We start from the raw sequence: 21,740 nt of genomic DNA, 5'->3' as shown, positions 1-21,740 counted from the left end.
TCATTTTGAAACCACATGTTTTGTAAATCACGTAAAGGCACGTCTTCTAATAATTCAGGCAAGTCGTTTTGTAAAAAGGTCAAATAGCCATCACCATTAAGGTTTCCTTGTAACTTAAAGGGTCCAATTACATTTCCATTTATGATGCCCGTCCATAAGTTAACCTTGAATTGATACTGAGATTTGTCTTCTCTCATCAAGTGCGGATTTTCATTGCTCCAACTATGTAAGTTGTGTAGATTTGAATAGCCATCTTTCTTGCAGGTTGATTCATCCGACCATAGAACTTTGTCTAAGAATTGGGGATCTTCCCTGTGCTTTTGCAGCATCGCACGGCAAAATGCGACCCGATGTGGATAGTCCCGCGGTAGTAACGTCTGCACACGCCTGTAGTGATATGGGTGAAGTCTGTGACGTTTTAGAATTCGATGTGCAGAACTTTTTGGTATTCCCGTAGCTAGTTCTATGGCACGTACCGAGGTAGTTGAATCGTTTTCTATTTCATTGAGAACTTCTTCATCGCGTTCCAATCTAGGTCTTCCAGTGTGTCTCCTGTCAAATGGTAAACGACCTTCCGCAAAGGCTTGATGTACATTAATAAACACTCGATAATCCGGATGTCTTTGAACATTTGGGTACCTTTCTCGATACAATCTGCTAGCAGCGTTAGCATTGCATCGGCATTCTCCATAAATGAGATGCATATTAGCGTATTCCAACGGTGTGTACGGTAGCGGCATGATAAACGCTAAACAATCCAGAATACGGAAAAAGTCCAATACACAAAACACAATCACAGTCCAAAATAATGCCAGGTCAGTACAGTTTGCAGATCACCAGTCCAAAAAGCAAAGCCAAGAGTTGTTAGTATGAGAGCCACATCAATTAATACGGAACGGTGCACAGCGAACAAAGGATCAGAGTGTACTAACTTGAAAATTGTATTAACTACCCACATTTTCCATTGAAATTTTAAAACTTGCAACAACAACCCTTTTCAAAAGTGATTAATATCAACATTTAAAAATGTCGGTTCTTGTTTAAAAATTCGTTGTTTTTTGTTGTGACTAGGTTTCCCAAAGTATTATACCATTTTGGAATCTTGGTTAGTTGCGTCAACTTTTGAAAATAATTGCCATAGTGGTGTCGATACTATTTTTTTACACCATGATGATTGAAAGTGGACTGTAAGAAACAATCTTTCAAAATTGTAGGGACAAAATGAATTTTGATTATTTTTTGTGTAAAAACTACATGTATTTTGGTATTTTTAAGAACTGTGTTAGATAGCAGGGCTACTGAAGTTTCCAAAAACAAAATAAAAAACAGTAATATTTGAATATTTGTAGACATGGTCGTTAAAAATACCATTAGGGATGTCGATTTTCAATGAATTTAATTTTTTTTTCTGTAATTTCTAAAATAATTGAGATATATTTTTTTCCTTATTTTTTCTCGACTAATCATAAGCAGCTCCATCCTCTGGTGCCGGCTTATCGTTGAGTTTTGGGACACGTTGTATAGAGTAAACAATATAGGTTAGTTCGTAGATTCCATATTTTGCTAATCATTTTATACAAATATATGATGAATCTCCTCTAGCTATCCCGACATCGAAACTTGCCAAGACTAATGCAATTTTGTTTTGTCCAAATAAATATTCAAATTAGGTCGAAACGGGAGACCTTTTAATAGGCACCTGGGCGGCTTGAAGATGAATTATAATCGTGATTATTTCTACTTACATTCGCAAATACGAGAGTTCGCTTTCAGTTCATTGGCTATCACATTCGGCTTTAACTTTTGATCTTCATTTTTCACGGACAGCCATAACTAACGGAGCCGCGGGAAACAACTCCTGACAACTAAACAAAACCATTTAGCGTACAAACCCGCGCCCAACAACGCGTGACAGAATAAACCAATAAAACATGAGAATAAATAAAAATAACTGCCGAGTTATAAATAATGTTGAAGTACTAGTACTCTGTATATCACGAGGCTCAGGGCTTGTCACAGCTGAGTTATGGCGTCACAGAACATAAAATATACAGCAAAAACTGTTGTTCTTCCAACAGTTTTGCCCCATATTAAGAACGAGCACAAACAGAATGTGGATTTGGAACGGTGGAGCTGTGGAGATGCTATGGATTATATTTTTTTTTTTAAAACGATGCTTGTATTTTTATTACAGTATTGGAAATATTAGGTTTAGGTTTTGAACATTATTTCTCATAAAGAATTAAAAAAATCACTTACATGAGAAAATGTACATGTTAAAACTAAGATTAAGAATACAAATATTAAAGGATTAACACCGGCATTTGACGACCGGTTTGGCCTAGTGGATAGTGACCCTGCCTACGAAGCTGATGGTCCCAGGTTCAAATCAAATCAACGATATTTATAATTACGATATTATTTGTCTAAGTACCCTCAACACAAGCCTTATTGAGCTTACTGTGGGACTTAGTCAATTTGTGTAATAATGTCTTATAATATTTATTTATTTATTTAACACCACAATTTTCATAAGGATTAGCACGTTTTTGTTATATCGGTCACATTGTCGCCAAAACCGATGAATAAATTGTATCATTATGAGACTAAGCTTACAATTTCTTATCACTCTCATTTTGACGATTGCATCTTTTCGAGTAAATACCACGTTTACACAGATATTGTCGTTAACCGAGTTGTTCATTTTTGTTCTGTACTTAAAGATTTAAGAACAAAGGCAAATTGCTAATATGGACTTACTCAAAAATGTATTTGCCAACCTTTGAAACCAATTTGTCACTTTTTTATTCTTTTTGATTAATTTTATTGACTAAGGAGCCCTTTATCATTATTTGTCACAAGCCTTATTGACCTTACTTTGGGACTTAGTCAGTTTGTGTAATAAAGACCTAGAATATTGAAAATAAACTATTTGTTCACGTATCATCAAAAATCGACATACCTATCAGGCTTAAAAGCGTTCGTTTGTCACTTAGACCCGTCCATTCCTCTACAGCTGTCACAAAAAACTTGTACTCCTAACACCTACTCCACGTTTTCCCCTGTCTGGCATCCTCCACTCCGATTCTCCGCGAGTCCGCGGGGTAATTCGTTATTTTTATTGTTTTTTGTTATTATGATTCTGTCCCTCGGATTACTGCGATGATACACGGCGGCGCTGGATGCGTTTAATTGCTCTGTTCTAGAGCGCATGCGATAAATAAGATTAACTATATCGCTCCCAAGAATATAAATTCGAAAGAGCTACGGATGGATTTTGCTTTGGAACTATTCGTGAATTCGTAATCTAACGAGTAAAACACTAATTTAAACTTTCACGATTCTTACTAAAGTTTAAAATTACCTCCGACGACGTTCTAACGAATAAGCAGTTATTTAATTATTGAATACTCACTGGATAACTGGAACGCGCTTGGATTGGATTTGGAATAAAATTATAAAAACTGATTCATGAAGATCCATTTTTCACCAAAATTTATAAAAACGTCTTAAATGAAATAAATTAATTCAAAATATGGCTGAGAAATGGCATTAAAGATAACAACAGATTACTTAATTACGAAGTAAGGACTTGTGTAAATACAAAAAAATATACCTAATGCAAATCAAAACTATATTAGATCACTTAACAATAAAAAAGACCTACCTTATATTAAAATCTAACTTGTATTAATTTAAATCAATTGATTAATTGAGTAACGCTTGAGTCAATTAGTAGGAAAATTAATATTATTCGTACTAATCCGCTAAATGATTCTAGTAACTACGAATATATTTTTTTTTATTTGTTTTTATACCCGAAAGAGTGGAACGTATTACTGAGCCAGAACCATTTTGTTTTGCTGCAAAGTACACAGCAAACCTACCTACCTTTTATTGATGTTTTTTATTATTTATTTAATTTATATATTGGTGTTAGGAACGTTGTTTCTATTATTTTTTATTTATATGTGTGTATTGTGGCAAGCGAATAAATGGTTTATCTATCTATTTAATTTGAAAACCGATCGAAAATACAGTTCGTAATACTAAATGAAATCCGGGACAAACGAACATCATGCGCTTGCATAATATTTACACGATACAAACAAACCCGCTACCGGATTAAAACAGCATGGTATTTTTATGTAATCTGTTTCAGCGTTCAAATGCAACACCATAAAATCGATATCAAATAAACGGTTAATCCTTACCTAACTTTCCCATTGCGCTAATCCCTCATTAAGGGCGAAAGATAACTAATTAGCTTAATCACTCGCCTACCTAGGTGTAGGGGCTTGCCCGCTATAAAAACTCGCGTCATTTAATTCAAACGTTATTCAACCAGCAACATTCGTTCTGACAACATGGCATTCTTACTCGACGCAGAAACCATCCTAGCCGGCATTGAGCAATGGCTTCAGCTGGAGCAGAAATGGGGCTCCCCTGTGGACCTCGACGACTTCGCACAAGAAGACTTGGATCGCACCCCTAAGATGAAGACAACATTCAGTTCTTTGGACTTGAAGAAATCCACCTTCGACTCCTCTTTTGTCTTTAAGACTGCAGAGAGGAAACTTGGAAAACACTCTAAGAAGTCCATGGAATACTTAGAGTTCATGGAGGATCTGAAGACACCGAAAAGGATGAAGCCGTTTTTCTACGTTAGTGGAGAGATACTGTCGGCTTCTTCAGTTGAAGAGATTTGTGAGGATATTGACGATGTCTTCAAGTCTCTGGAGAAGTTGTGTTCAGCCACCAGCACCGTGAGATTCAGCCAAGCGAAGAAGAGGCCGAGTATCCACGACATAGTTCAATGCAGTATTTCAGCTGCAGATCTTTCGTTCGATGACACTATTGAGCCAAGCCAAGATGTGGATCGATATATCGACGAAGTTTTCGATCATCTGCATTCTACGTTGGCGTCACTGAGTCGAACCCTGGAGTCCCTGGATGACTCAGCGAAGGAGACCGTCACACATTTGGTGCAGAAGTTTACTACAATACTGAAGAGCCCGGCGTTGAAGTCCAGTCCTGGTTTGAAGAGGAAGTGTGGTGAGAAGTTTCGGGATTTGGCTGCCTTTTGGCAACGGCAGGCCGTGAACGGCAATTAAATTTTGTATAAGGCATAGTTTTTAAGTATTTAACAGCTTAATTTTGTACTAATTAGTAATTGTAGGAACTAATTTAATTTTTGTTTTGTATACAATTTAGGATTAGATTGTATGATATTGTAATATCTTTAGTTTAACTGTATTTATTGATGTAATTTATTATAAGATGTTTTACTTTAGTTAGAAAAAAATAAAGAGTATCCTGCATGATTTGGTTTTATTTATTTTTACCTCTATAATTTCAACTCGTTTGTATCGAGTCCACTCCTCTTAAGGCCGTAGAATATCTTTCAATACACACTTTACTAACTGCTGTGGCGCGACAACCTGGAGTGTATCTTGGCGTCTGGCACCAAAGACCGCCATGCTTCTCGGTCCAAAGCCTTCTAATACAATGCATACCTATTTATTTTCAATAGTAAAAGCATTTATATGAAAGCAGAGTATTAAGAGGCTGTCAATACCTAAAGCGCGCACACTGTCTATTTCTATCGGAGTAAATGAGATAGCACTGTCGCATGTTATGGCCTGGGCAAGGGAATAATAAAAAAATATTTAAATAAAAAAAAAGTGGATTATTAGTGTAATATTTGACTCGTTCGCGGTTTAGATATAAATGTTTTGAAATTGTGATTTTAATTGCAGACCCATAAGTCAAAACAATAAAAACATAGAACCGTTTAATTGTGATTTTAAGACCAATCTTTGCAATTATTTTCTATCGAGCCGATTTCGTTCAATCATGTATCGAGTACAGTCAGCATCAAAAGTAGCGGATGAAACAACGCACCAAAAGTATCTGATATTCCGGATAACTTTTCCAAATATAAATACATTTCTAAAATTCGCGTTAAAAAATATATCTTTTACAGTCTTAGTTGTTTTATATTAAAGCCATCACTTTTTGTTAAGTTGTTACAGAATGGTAGATACTTATGAAGCGTTGTTTGATCCGCTACTTTTGATGCTGACTGTACAACCACGGTCTTTGAAATATAATCAATATGAACATATATTGTTCTTACTTGACTGAAACAAATAGTCTTTCTTAAAAAACTGTTTAAGTAACATCAATTTCAAGGACATTGGGTGTTGACAGCCCCTTAATGAGATTGTCTGTGAACAAACTTTTTTAAAAATTAAACGCATGTTAATAAAAAAAAAATTCGCACCTAATCAAAGTTTTCACATTTACCAATCGCTGTCTCATCTCTTACATAATAATTAATTTATTGACATTCCCGTTATTGTGTATAGTACTAATCATATATGTTAAGATATACATTTTTTTACTAACAATAATTGATCTCAGTTGGTCTCTCAATAAATGAAATTGAATTGAATTATAATAAGATTATCGCATGCAAGCGATACCTGCCCGATACCCGCTACCCAGGACCAGGGCCGCCATGGCTGGCACACGAGGGCCGTAAATTGACAAAGTGTCCAACTCTCATGAGCAGAATAAGTTGCAGCTTCCGGTCACTGACGTGGGACATACGGAGCACAATTCGAGGCTGTCCTTTCGCGTTTTACTAGCGATTGGCTTGGTTAACTGTTTTCTTGTTTTGTCAATGTAGGGTACGACTCGCTCCAGTTACGTAGGTTGCTCTCTTTAGCAAAATTCTCAATCGGTGTGATTAGAAACACAATTGATAGCGTAGCCCTTGTCGAGGCCTTCATGCGATTATTTGTTCCTAACCAGTACACTCGCGCGCGGCGTCACCCGCTGTTAGCGGAACGCGGCGCGCGCACGCGGGCGCACGCACAGGCGCCGGTCGCGCGCGCGCACGCTCTACTCAACTCCGTGCTCGAGGCACACCCGGAGTGTGACTTGTTTGCGAGTGCAATCGGACGACTGATGACTGAGTGTAAGAGAGTGATAGAGCGAGAGATGTCTGTAAGTAGTATTTTATAATGTGATTATGTAGATACTTTTGTACTCAATTACTGTCTCCCAATTTGTGCCGCTGTGGCTTTAGCTGTTAAGGTGCAATTGTATACTGATTAAATAAATAAACAAATAAACAAATAAATGTAAATAGAAAACGATGATCATGAGCAGAATAAGTTGCAGCTTCCAGTCACTGGAACGTCACAAACGCCAAACAAAATGAAAATTCACGTGTTATTTCCATACTTCATTTAATTGTCGTTTTCTATAGACTATTTTCACTTGGCTAGGCCCCCTGGGACTGTAGCTAAAATCAAAGTAATTAATCGGAAAACGCCAATCGAAAAGTAAAAATGTTTCGGGATGACGATACGACGAAAAGGGCACGTGGTAATTTCTAATTAATTTCCTACTTAATCTTCCATTGACGTTTGTGCCATGACATGCTAAATGCCAGCCGTTAGGGTCATTGTGGATTTAGACATTTTATCATACAAGTTTAATAAGTAGTATTAGAGGTAGGTACTGTCTTTTCTATTGTACGATTTTTTTCTTCAGTACTTATATAAGTACAATTATCCTGGCAGCTTATTAATTACGACAAGGCACTCAATTAGATTAGATTTAGTTATTTCATAAGATATGAGTACAGTAAAAATTATATTAATATCAATTTATAAGAATATATATTGTGATCGTCAGAAATAAATTTAAATAAGAGCAAGATATTCCAAATAAATTCATCTGTTAATTTCGCCTGGCAACCCACTCCCAACGTGTCCGTCCCAACTCCACTCCCGTAACACCCGTATGTTTCCACGCCGTGATTTAGCGCGCAACTTGCACCCCCTTAATGAACTGGACACCGTCTGCTATCACAAAACGACTCATTTCCATCCAATTCCCTTAGCACTTACGATCTTCCGTCAACAATTAACCTACAGGTAATATTGCGCAGACGCCGTTCTGACGTTGTCTTGTTCTGAAGTGTCCGGGATAAGTTATGCGTCTTCGTGTTAAGGGTATTTTAACTTCACTACAAGTCTGCACTTTACCCATTGTCCTAAACTTTGTATTCGCAAGCGGAAACAGGGTGGCCAATTCCTCAGGTACAAAGATGTACTTAAGCGGCACATGAAAAAGTGTCGTATAGAGCCCTCGCGATGGGAGCAGCAGGCAGCCATACGAATGGAGTGGCGGGCTACTGTAAATGCCAAAGTAGCTGATTTCGAAGCTCGTCGGCGCTTAGAGCTGGACGCCAAGCGCGACGATATAAAAGCCAGACCACCCGCGGCTACGCACTATAATTACGAAAATGGTGTGCTCACATGCCCGCAATGTTCGCGAACTTTTAGTAGCAAGATCGGCTACATCAGTCACTTGCGAGCACACCAGAGACAGCAACGGAGTTGATAGCAGTCGCCGTGGCCGAATCGGCCGTGGAGTTATTATTATTATTATTATTCGAACGCAAAAAACCCTTTTGCTTGAAAACTACACAAATGTATAAACATATCTACCTAATGCTACAGTAGATTTCCTTTTTTATGTATGCATATGGTTCTAACACAATACCTCATCAATCTTTTTCTCATTAATTAATCTTACACTTAAAAATTAGAGTAGTTTTTGACGCGCACCAGAGTCGCGGCTACTGCCTCAAGATATAATCTGGATTGTCCCTGTGGGGCTTGTAATTTGCTTACTTTACACTCTTTACGACAGTCTCTTTGCCCAGTTTCAGATAGTTAAGTATTTTTCCTACCTGTCACCGCTGTTATCTCAGTCATGATAAAGTATGACACGCTAGAACGGTGCAGATTTGGACCGAGGCATCCGACATTTCGTTTTCTATCACGTGATCACCGATCACCCGTCATAAAAAACTTAGTATCGGGTGCCTCGGCCCAGTACCGGACCGTTCTAACGTGAATCATACGTAATATTTAAAAAAATCCAGTGGTCACCAAATCCATTAATCTTTCACCGGAATATTTCTAAAAATTACTTTAAATCTTTCACATGTCATTACCACATTTCATTTAATAAAGGACATATGTGTCATTATATTTCCTACATAATTCGTAATTAGGCGAATGTTCGACAGAAAGTAATGTCGAGCCTAGATGTACTTCATGGTCCGTTGACAGCATTATTATTGAGCTCACAACGGTGAGGCCAGTGCTTGGAAAAACCAGAATAGGAAGGCTCGGAGCTTCATAACAACTAGTATGCGTAATCTGAAAGCACTTCTTTTTTTAAATTATAATTTTTATAAATTGCTTTACAAGCTAACACCATAAGTCAGCGAAACTAACGCACGTGATGGGGCCGACTGTGTACAACCGACTGCCGGGTCATGTCACGAATGCGCCGTCATTAATGAATTTTAAAATGCAACTGAAAAAATGGCTTATCGAGCACACTTTTTATAGCTTTAATGAGTTTTTAGAGTACAAAACAAGTACCTAAAAACTTAGATTTAATATTAATTTTATTTTTTTATTATTATGTAAAATGTTACAAATCATGTTTTGTAAATAATTAATTTTAAATAATATTGTGACATATAATATGAATTATTATGAATAAATATATGAATGAATGAATGAATGAATGAATAAGAGCTGACGCAAAATTTGTACTAAACTGTCTACATCCGTCCCTACTAACATGAATATTATACATAAATGCGAAAGTACATCTCGGCCCGATTCGAACTCTAAGATATGTCAAAAATTTACTAAAGATACGATATGGATTGGATATGTCAGTGTCAAAAATGACGTTTTTGTTTGGAGAAACTTAGGATATAAGTTCTTTTTTGATCTTACTATGTTCGCATCCAACGAGCGGCTGGTGGCTGGTTTACGATAAAATCGCCGGCAGTTGCAAAGTTATTGGAATAATGTCTCAGAACCTTGATGAAGAATTTCCGACATTTTACAAATATAAAAACCGAAGAAATTTAGTTTAAAATTATTCAAATAGTACCATTTGAAACAGCAAGATGTTTACTAAGATTGCAATCATCGCTGCCTGCCTATTCGGCTTAGCCTACGCTGGTGTTGAATATAACATTGGCGCTGGATTTGGCTACGGTGCTGGCTACGGAGCTGACTATGGTTCTGGGCTAGGTTATGCTGGCTACGGAGGCTTGGGATACGCCCACGCTCAGGCGACTTCGCAAGTACACCGTGTTGACTACAACACTGGCTACGGTGGCTACGGATCTGGCCACGCTGGTTACGGAGCTGGCTACGGTGGCTACGGTGTTTTCTACGGTGCTGGTTACGGTGATTACGGTGCTGGCTACGGTGGTTTAGCTGGCTATGGTGGTTATGGACGCGGTCTCCATGGTGGCTACAGCAGTTGGTAAAATCGTTTATAAAAATAACATTAATATTCTGTTACCTTTTTATTCACATATACAGTAGTTATGAGCTCTTCATTTCATGCTACAGAAAGGTTGTTCTGATTAACATTTGTAACTTTTTATTAATAAATAAATATTTTTTGCTTACTGACTTACTATTGTTAAAATAAAGCTATTGTTTTAAACAATTAATGGGATGTTTTATTATTCAACTAATTTAGGAGAAGGTAAGTACCTATAGTCTCTGACCACTCTAAGTGTTGCACCAAAAAAAATCATACGAAAGTGCCATAAGTCACACAAACCTGAAACCTCGCTAAGAATGCCGCTACCATAGAATAGAAGTTATGCTCTCACGTCAAGAGGGCGTTCTTGGGACGACTGACTGGTAGCCGTCCGGTGGGTCGGCCCAGGTATCGCTGGGAAGACAGTGAGGCGGTGGATCTGCTTCAGCTTCGCGACAGTAACTGGCAGGAACTTGCGCAGGATCGGGACAGGTGGCAAGCTCTTGTTTCGGAGGCCAAGATTATTTTTGGATCACTGAGTCAAAATAGTTAGTTCAGAACTGTGATAAGTAGATAACTACAAAAAAAGAGCGAGTAGAGTGATTGTATTTGAAACATCAAGTTGTTCTAATTTCTTTGTATAACAATTTCTAGCAACGAAAATTAGGACCAGACATAGATATGTTGTACTTAAATGTCCATGTCAAATTTCATTCGTTATTAAACGAGGGCGTAACTTCAATTATATGTCGGGCGTCTAGGTGTCTGTGACTCATATTCAAATACAAAATAGTTTGTTTGGTCTAACTTATAATACACAATACATAAAAGGCTGGTCTCCCATTTAGTATAACAATACTTGTGTTGGGAGACCCCGCTCTTCCATTAGGAAATAGGGTAAAAACCAACAAACTGTACTTAATTAATATCAACTGTATAATGAAATAGCTCATAACTTGACCTAGCATTTAGCAGGAAAATTTTGGGTGGTTCCACTCTTCTTCTTTGTCGTCACACTCTTGCCAGAGTGAGCGTGGTCGTCATATCAGGGTCGGTGGCAAGCTTCACAATCCGTCGCCATTCTTCACGAATTGTAGCCCTTCTTGTAGATTCGTGGAGTGGTCCATTGTGTGAGTTTTTGACTAAACGCCACGCCTTTGTGCCTTCATCTTTTCCCTGCACTAGAAATCGTTGGAACTCTGTATATGTTTTTGGATGAGTTTAATGGTTTATGGATGTGCTCAAATGAACTAAAGTTGCACCTTTAGTATAAAAATTAAGAGCGAATTGCCTACCGTGGTACGGGCATGTGATGCGGAGGGATGAAAGTCATGTGACAAAAAAGGTATTACGAATGAATGTGGAGGGAGATAACGGAAGTGGAAAACCTAGGATGCGAGAGCTGACATGAAACTAACGCGAGTGAATGATGAGATGACGGGCGAGAGAGAGGCATGAAAAAGACATGTTGCGCCGAACTCAAGGGAATGGGATAAGGGCAAGCGAATGATGATGGATGAGCTCAAACAGACAAAACTCTTTTTGTATCGAAATCTATTTAGTGGTATCACTTTTGTATATCGTGATGAAAAAATCACAAGGACACTACCGCCTTAATTAGGTAACGCACCGTCACCGGTCCCAGTTGGGCTATAAACACGTCCCAACAATTACAAAGTAAAAGTCCTGCGTCTCATATTATAGGGGGAAGGGGAGGGGGCCCGGGATGTCCTGTGTCCACTGCATAACGCCGCAACTTTATGCATCCCTGGTTGAACATTATCGTAGAATATAACGGCGTAGTCACTTGACAATAAAACGCTAATGGAAGGGAGTAGTACTAAAAAGAACACGTTGTGTGGCAATCCTGTCCGCAACCCTGGATAACATCTTGTGCCCACTGTATGACGCTACAGATTTATGCGTACCTCCCTTATAAATAAAAGTATGATGGTAGTATTTAGCTAAGTAACCGTAATAAAGACAGTGTCCGTCTCTTTCAATCATGAGATGTTCAAATGTGATACTTATTTTCTTATTTGGATAAATCATAAAGCCATCAATAATAATTCGTCTGCTGGTTGAACATTATGGCAGATTCACGATCACGTCACTTAACTCAAGGTACTCTGGTTAAAATTATTTTTGAATGTTTCAATGACTTAACGTAATGCTGGCAGCCGAAAGTAAGGTTGACTCTAATGATTTTATTTATCTTGCCCTGTTATCAACTTATCATGTATGTTATTTTGCTAGAGACAAATCTCGGAAACTAAATATGACCCACTTTCTGATTTCCGATTAAGCTGCCATTTTGCATACATATGTAAATCTGATGACAATGCAATATTATGATGACATGGAGCTGATCTGATGTTCTAGACAGCTGGTGGCCATGGGAACTCTGTGATAAATCAACACAAACGAATTGTGTTTGGGGTTTTTAGAATTGTCTCGATAAATATTAGTTGCCTGTGGAAAAAAAGAACAGTCAGCGATAAAAGCTTGTACCAAAAATTTTTTTTTGCCAAAAAATTATTAAGTCAATCCTTCCTCTGTAAAGCTAAGCTGTGCAATAGTCCAGGCTGACCAAAACGTATGTGTATCGAGAAACCTAATTAAACGCTAACTAGTTGATGATATGACTTGGTTGCGAAGTTAGTCGCGTAATGTGTGCTGCATATTACTTGTATTACATACGTATGTATGTAGCGATAGTTACTTTAGTATAGTACGTTTAGTATCCTTCGCTTTTTACTGAAGGACAAATAGGACAATAGCGTGAGCAATCCAGACTAACCAAGTTACCCTGAGGGTTGGGTGGCAGTCGCTTTTATAAAAAAGTGCCTGTATAAAGTCTTGGGTTGCCGAGCGGTCCCCAGGCTCCCTCAGTGAACCGTACAAAAATGCCTGTTGCAAGGAAGACGATTCCGTGTGAACACATGTTTTCTATTCCGAATTTTTAATACTTTATTGATTTCATAATGATGCTTTAGATATGCCAATTCCGCGATGATAAAAATTAAGTATTTATCGTACTCTACAGGTGGTAAACAAGTGTAAAGACCACCTGATGGTAAGCAGAGCGATAGGGAAGGACAACGCGATTGGCTGTCGATCATCAGTTTTGTTATTTAGATAGTGCGAATTTTGTACAATCGACGTCAAATATCTGTTTGCACTTTTGCACTTTACTCCTTTGTAATAAGGCGAAAAATGTAAACATAGCTTTGACGTCGACTGTACATAGTATCTAAAACACTGTGACTTGGACTTGGACCCAGTACGTCCTTAAACTACGCCCAAAAGAGAGGTAGGAGCATTGTAAATGTCATTACGCTTTGTGTGGTAGGGCACAGCAGATGTCATTCCTGATCTAGAACAATGCACCTTACAGAAAATCGCAGCCAAATAACACTAGACCCTACTCATAGTGTTGTGTTCCTGCCGGTGAGTAAGGGGTGTTTACGGGCCATTATGGGGTCAAAAGGGTTTTGGCCAAGATGGGACACTCTGACAACACCGATTGTCGAATGTGTGGTGAAGAGGAAGAGACAGTAACACACCTAATGTGTGAATGTCACGCCCTCGCCAGACAAAGAATGAAGGACTTTGGAGCAGGCTATCTGGAACCAAAGGAATTCAAAAGGCTACCCATAAGCTCCATCATCCGACACATGGAAATGGTCAATAAGGCTCTTGAGTAGCTAATGGGTCTTTCCTTAGGGGGCAACTACACAAAAGATCCCTATGGGTCGAAGTGTATCCGCAAGGGCCCCCGGTAATTAGAAGATAAGAAGATAAGATAAGGTTGCCAGAGCTCAACGAGGGTACGGCGTGTTAGGGTCGGCAACGCGCATGTAACTACTCTGGAGTTGCAGGCGTCCATAGGCTACGGTGACCACTTACTTAGGCGGGTCGTATGCTTGTTTGCCACCGACGTAGTATTAAAAAAAACACCGTGACTTCGTAACCACTGGACATCACAAGCAATCTCAGAAATATGCATTGCATTTTTTTGCTGTTCGATGTCACGAGAATCCCCTCATCTGCGTATGGCCCCCGAACTTTCGGGGGTCGCTACGCAGGACTGACATCTATTAATGCAGTTAGTGAAATAGCGAAAAATCGAGGGAAAAAACAACGTCCATTAGTGCGACAGGTCGATCATCGAAGTGATTATGAATTAAGTTTATGAAGTCCGAGGGACAGGGGACAATTGAGTGGTTAATTAAAAATGTTTTGAAGGTTTTGGGGGTGATGATGATGGTCAACTGATACTTCAAAATGACAACTGACTTATTTTCACATAAGTATAAACAAAAAATATTATGATAAAAAGGAGGGTGGACTAATTGGACCGTTTGATCAATAAGGGCAAGCGGTATGTCACCGGGTAGGTTATTCTAAGTTGTAAAACTTTTACTATGGCAAGTAGTCCTAAATCTTTGTGTGAAACTGTTTTTCACTGCAAAAACTAGTGTGAGTTGAAACGTGACCATATCGTTTTTTTTTTTCGATATTAAGTTCCTATGTCGCAGATCATAAAGGTTTTGTTATTATCGATGATTTTGTGTCACGATATTATTGTTTTTTATTCATTTTTTAAGTTTTTTTTTGTGTCATATATTTTTTAAACAGAGCAGATCTGACAAGTCTCACTATAAAAAAACCTTTCCGATGGTATGTCGCTTATTCTTAAGTGCCCATACAAATCTGCCCATCCTCCTTTAACGCATTCGATGTATGTACGTAATGTAAGCTATTTGCTCAAAAGATAAGTCAGATAATGGTAGTTTACTTACAAAAATCATAATCCGGGGCATATTTTATATTATTTTCCCTTTTATTTTTTATGTTCATCAGATTTCGAAAAAAAAAATTTCATAGTATGTCGAGCAAAATCTTACCCTCAAGTATGAAAACGTATGGAATTGTCCAGTTTTCGCGGTCCTCGGCCAAGTTCTTTAGATCCCTGTAAGACACGACATTTGCTTTTCCTTTTAGTTGCTGCGTGTAACTTGCTCGTGGTTTCCCTCTTCCTCTTCTACTCCACTGACGAGAGCCATGCCCGTAAATTAAGAGGGATGGAATTGTTATAACTCAACGGAGAATTACATACATTTTTAACTTACCAAATTTTAGAAAAACCTGAGGTTAAAAAATGTCAAAATATAAATTCCATCTATTAGCTTCTCCATCCATTCGTTGTTCTCTCACTGTAGTCCACGCACTAATTCAATATGGCCGACGTAAGCCATTTGCGCGCTTGACGCCGCGAAAAAATCAATTACGCCATTTTTGATAGCCGGTGACCGGCTTAGTTATATGGAGGAGGACTTTTCACAGCGCGGAGGTTGGCAGCTGTCAAAAAAATTGACAGATGGCACCTGCATAGGTTTTACCTGACTGTAGTTTTGTTCTAAGAGATTTGGCTTAAATAACTAGTTGGTATCTAAGCCATAAAGAAGATAAAAAATTTACACTATTTGTAGGACTGACTGGTAAAACACACACAGACAGGTTCAGGTTCGAGAATTTCTGTTTTGCCTTATGGTTGACTGGTAGGGAATGCCTTAAATAATTAAGTCAGTCAGTCGGTCAGTTGTCGGGTGTCAGACCGTCAACATCTGCAGCATCTCCTGAGGATGCCTCGTAGAGAGGCGAAACACGTGTCGAGTTTTGTATTTTTGGTGGTGGGTTGTTATATTTATTTGCGTATTTATTTTGCGGTGGGAGGGTGGGAACATTAATTGCATGTAAAAATACGCAAGTAAGTATAACGGGTTAGCACTGATTGACTAACACGTTATTTTCTCGCGGATTAGCAAAGTAATTTTTCTTGCTTTAATTAGGGAATGCCTTAAGGCATTAAGTCCACCATTTGTACGTATTTTTTATGTGCAATAAAGTTTAAATATATAAATAAAAAATATGCTGGCGCCATCTGTAAAATGCTTCGACTGGCCAACGACATATCTAGAAATACGTACACAACTCTGTTACAAACATAAACAAAATAACAACGAAAATGTTTCAGGAATATTGAAAATCTTAAAAGAAGCTAAAAAAGATTTATTCAATTTTAAAATATGTACAATTGTACAACATTTTGTAGGTACACTTGTACAAAATGTAGAATTCAGTAATCAAGTTACTTATTTTTATTATTTTTATTATATCACTCAAACAATATCAATATCAATATCAAACATTTATTCAGCAAATAGGCCACAGGGGCACTTTTACATGTCCATTTTTACAAACAATAAATTAAAAAAAAAAAACAATTACAAATATCGAATCTATGAAATAATAAATACTTTATTAGAGATGTATACTGTCTCTAAATGTCAAATTACACAAAAAAAACTATGATAAAAAAATAAAACCATAACCACTCGGTGTTTATTTCCTTAGGGTGCTATTCCACCTGCCTAATTACTTGGTCCAATGTGCATTGCGCCTCACACTCTCATTAAGCAAAATGTGAGACGCAAATACCCATTGGACCAAGAAAGTGGACAGATAGAATACCGCCCTAATTCAAACCGACATAACATATCTTCACAGTTTCTCCGGGGTGAGAGGAGAGCCTAGTGATCTGCAATACAGGTATATACCTAAGTTCAGACTCCAGTCTCTGACCAAGGATCACAACGTCATCTCTTATTTTATTATCTTAATGTGAAATTGTTACAAATCCTTTGTGAGCTGAGAAATAAATATTTTTATTATTTTTTTATTATTAGTCACTAGTATTACGACATCGCCCATCAATTGCTGAATATTTGCCGATCGATTTTCAGATCATGTGACGTTTCCAGTTTCCAATTAAATTAATGACGATTGATCATAATCTCTAGGGCGTCACGATTTACGGCTACGTAAAGATCTATTGGAACCCATACGCCAAATTAATTGATACTTTAGAGAGAATATTTATAAACTTTACTACGAACTCAGTGGCGTAGCATGGGGGGGGCGGAGGGTGCGGTCTGCACCGGGCGGCACTTTGCCGGGGGCGGCGCTGCGGAGGTGTCAGTTAAAAAAAATAAAAATTAATTTAATTTTTTTTTTAATATACTTAAAAAAAAAGTTAATTTCTTCCAGTGTTTTTTCGTCATTTTTTTGTTACCAAATCCGGGTACCTATGCAGGTTCTATGCATGGGTGATGCAAGCACAAGGTTTCTCAATAACTATTATTTAGGAAACTTATTTCGTTTCAATGTTATTTTAAATAAATGTCTCCTTACGCATTCTTTGTACTTCACCGTAATACGGTAATGACAGACCGTCGTTTCACATGACTTTGAGTAAAAAGCAAGATATAAAAACAAGCTTGCGAATTAGCGAATTGCTGCAGCTGCCCCAATTTTTCGATTTCGCGGCTTCTCGTATGAAACTAGGCAGTATATACTAATATAATATTTTGGTAAACGGCCTTTTGAGCTAAAAGATACTGGTAGAAAAACATCAAAGATACGCGTTACGCGTACATTGTTGCAACACGAATTACACCTTGGAGGCAATCGACAGCATTTTTTGCTTACAGAAAATAATGATTTAACGATTACCGATGACTGTTTCATTGGATATATTCACAAAGTTAGCGAGTAAAAAGATTTAAAAAAAAAATTTTAAACGGTGTTTCGTGTCAACTATACTGCTCAAAAAGTTAGATACCCGGAACGGAACGAGTCCTTTACTCCTTTGGTGGGCGGCAGCTGGCGAGCCTATTGCACTTATTACATAGTAATACTGATTTCTCCATTATTCAGATTATTCTATTAAGTTTTCTCTGTAATGTTTCTAAGTAATATTCTACCTTCTATTCTATGTCAAAAAATGTTAATTTCACTTTTCAATTCAATAAATAATTCAATAAAACTAATAAAAGTACTCTTTTTACACCATGCCCAAATTTTTTTATAATGGATGACAAAAATAAGAGGGCGGCAAATTTGGGATCCGCACCGGGTGCGAGTGACCTATGCTACGCCACTGTACGAACTGACTGGAAAAGTACTGAGATCGATAAAAAACAGACACAGAAGTCAAATTCCTCGACTGTACGCCAAATAGGGAGTACATAGTTAAAGATTCCAAAAATATTTCTGTCACTGTTAAAATACGAATTTGGCATCTGTACTCGTAAATTAAGCAAAAAGTCATTCGTGAAAGACTATAACCCTTAATTGTTTGTGTCAATCTGTCATTTGACTTATGTCTTCTTCTTCCTCGCGTTGTCCCGGCATTTTGCCACGGCTCATGGGAGCCTGGGGTCCGCTTGACAACTAATCCCAAGATTTGGCGTAGGCACTAGTTTTTACGAAAGCGACTGCCATCTGACCTTCCAACCCAGAGGGTAAACTAGGCCTTGTTAGGATTAGTCCGGTTTCCTCACGATGTTTTCCTTCACCGAAAAGCGAGTGGTAAATATCAAATGATATTTCGTACATAAGTTCTGAAAACTCATTGGTACGAGCCGGGGTTTGAACCCGCGACCTCCGGATTGCAAGTCGCACGCTCTTACCGCTAGGCCACCAGCGCTTCTTGTCATTTGACTTATGTATTTGTAAGAAATAGATAAAACATAAATTAAGTAATTGAGGTTTGTAGTGCGTTTTGTACGGCTAAAAAAAACATCCACACCGACCTACCGCTTTACCTGTAAATGACCACGTTCTTCATCATCGCTCTGACACTACACGCTAACGTGACACGCCTGACAAAACTGGACATGGACATGACCGGAGTGACTAGTGGGTAGAGCCAAATTCTGCTCCCGCCTTCATAAATGCGTTCCCACTCCGTCAAAAAAAAGACCTGACACAACTGAACATGGACATGACACTGACAGTAAAATTATCCTCCACACAAACCTACCGCTTTACCTGTAAATGTCTGTCCACTTCATCATCGCTAGCGTGACAGTGACACGCCTGACAAAACTGAACATGGACATGACAACTGACATTAAAGTATCTTCCACACTAGTCTACCGCTTTACCTGTAAATGTCCATGCACTTCATCATTGCTCTGACACTACACGCTAGTGTGACACGCCTGACAATGCGGAAGATAGACATGACAACTGGAAAAAAGCATCTTCCACATAAACCTACCGGTTTACCTGTAAATGTCCTTGCACTTCATCATCGCTCTGACACTACACGCTAGCGTGACACGCCTGACAAAAACTGAACATGGACATGACACTAATTGACATTAAAGCATAACACAACATAACAATACCGTAAAACTACCCAACTATAATGATTTAAGGGGCTAACAAATTAGTTACCAATATTTTTACAGCTGATAATACTCGGCTCCTGATGTGATAAAAAAACATTAATGAAACATTATAGGTTTTATGATGGCGAATGAAGCGCTGAATTACATAATCGAATCATGCTCCTAATCCAAACAATTAACAGCTTAAAAACTAACACGCACAACTTCCGAATATGATAGACGACCGGTCTGGCCTAGTGAGTAGTGACCCTGCCTATGAAGCCGATGGTCCTGGGTTCAAATCCCGGTACGATTTAATAATTAAAAAAAACTCATTATGGGCCTGGATTCGAACCGGGTACGTTTAGTTTGAAGGTCGGACGCCATACTAGGCTGCCAACGCTTCAAAATAATTATTCTCTCCAAATTAATTTACTTACTCTAAAAGAAAAGGTAACCTGTGAAATTAGCAGCACTAGCACCTAAGCCAATTCTTGGGATTAGGCATCAGAACGAACCCTAAGCTCGTTTAGGATGCAACCGGGAAGCGCTCCATATATTAATAGCTGGTAAACAGTAAATCGCGGGTTTAAAGGGTTCACTATTCGTACTGAATTTTAGTTCCAACATTCGTCGCTAGATGTCTCTGGGTGTATATTAGATGGCGCTATCGTTTCTCTTTCTTGGTTTATACAATAGTAATTGAAATCTATTGACTAATAAATATATACTCGCTTATTTTTGGGTTTGTTCTTATGAATTTCAATAAGAACAATGTTATGTACAATGGTCCACGCTTGCGGGCCAGGTTATAAATATGGTACCACCGCCATACAATCGAAGTTACACTCATTTTAAACCTACATGCTGAAATGAAATGAAATATGGCAATAAGAGGAATTTCTAGTTGAGATTTTTCCATACAAACGCTCTCGACTGTTTCCTCCCCGGATTTTTAACCTAGAACAATATTTTTTTCACCTCAGCAGCTCGAACAAGCCTACTTTCGTCACTCCGGGGAGTGAAAGGTGGGGAAAAATTGAGGTGAAAAGTTGTATGTGTCACACGAGAGCAAAGTTATTTTACATCTCGTGTCCCGCTACGCTTAAGATTCTAACTTAGAATCAGGAGCGAATACAAATAACTATTTCATATAAAATCAATATCTGTGCCTTTTTTTGCTTTTTTGGATTATTTTATTTTGAAGAAACTTACAGCGCCTGGAAAATCGCAAAAACGGCTCAATTGAATTGGCTGCAAAAAAAGGCGCAGTATACAAATATGACAACAAATATCCAATAAGTAAGTAAGTAATAAATATTACAGGACATTATTACACAAATTGACTAAGTCCCACAGTAAGCTCAATAAGGCTTGTGTTGAGGGTACTTAGACAACGATATACCTACATAATATATAAATATTTATAAATACTTAAATACATAGAAAACACCCATGACTCAGGAACAAATATCCATGCTCATCACACGAATAAATGCCCTTACCAGGATTTGAACCCGGGACCATCGGCGTCGTAGGCAGGGTCACTACCCACTAGGCCAGACCGGTCGTCAATAAATCAAAACATACCGGCATAGATTATTTCTTCCTTTTGCAGTTTCCAAAATTTCATAATGATTGGCTGCGTTCTGGAAATAATCGAGAGCGAAACCTAGATTTTTGAGTTTTCTGCGTGGGAATTTTAGTCAGAGCTGCAGTTTTCCTTATCGCACGCAATTAAGAGGCTGTCAACATCCAATGTCCTTGAAATTGATGTTACTTAAACAGTTTTTTAAGAAAGACTATTTGTTTTAGTCAAGTAAGAAAAATATATGTTCATATTAATTATATTTCAAAGACCGTGGTTGTACTTGATACATGATTGAACGAAATCAGCTCGATAGAAAATAATTGCAAAGATTGGTCTTAAAATCACAATTAAACGGTTTTATGTCTTTATTGTTTTGACTTATGGGTCTGCAATTAAAATCACAATTTCAAAACATTTATATCTAAACCGCTATTGAGTAAAATATTACACTAATAATCCACTTTTTTTTATTTAAATATTTTTCTTATTATTCCCTTGCCCAGGCCCAGTAACATGCG

At 38.0% G+C, this 21,740-nt stretch overlaps 1 protein-coding gene across 1 annotated transcript; it reads left to right on the top strand.

Annotated features, from left to right (window-relative positions):
• Positions 1 to 6,795: 6,795 nt before the first annotated feature.
• LOC133521012 (keratin, type II cytoskeletal 1-like) lies at positions 6,796 to 10,387 on the top strand. The gene is made up of 3 exons (XM_061855734.1): positions 6,796 to 7,014; positions 8,101 to 8,306; positions 10,015 to 10,387. Exons 1-3 carry the CDS (start codon positions 6,796 to 6,798, stop codon positions 10,385 to 10,387), a joined length of 798 nt encoding a protein of 265 aa, XP_061711718.1.
• Positions 10,388 to 21,740: the final 11,353 nt, after the last annotated feature.

The sequence above is a fragment of the Cydia pomonella genome, chromosome 9 (genome assembly GCF_033807575.1).
Source record: "Cydia pomonella isolate Wapato2018A chromosome 9, ilCydPomo1, whole genome shotgun sequence".
Taxonomy (NCBI): Eukaryota; Metazoa; Arthropoda; class Insecta; order Lepidoptera; family Tortricidae; genus Cydia; species Cydia pomonella.
Note: the sequence above shows the minus strand (reverse complement) of the source record. Positions and strands in the feature narration are given on the sequence as shown.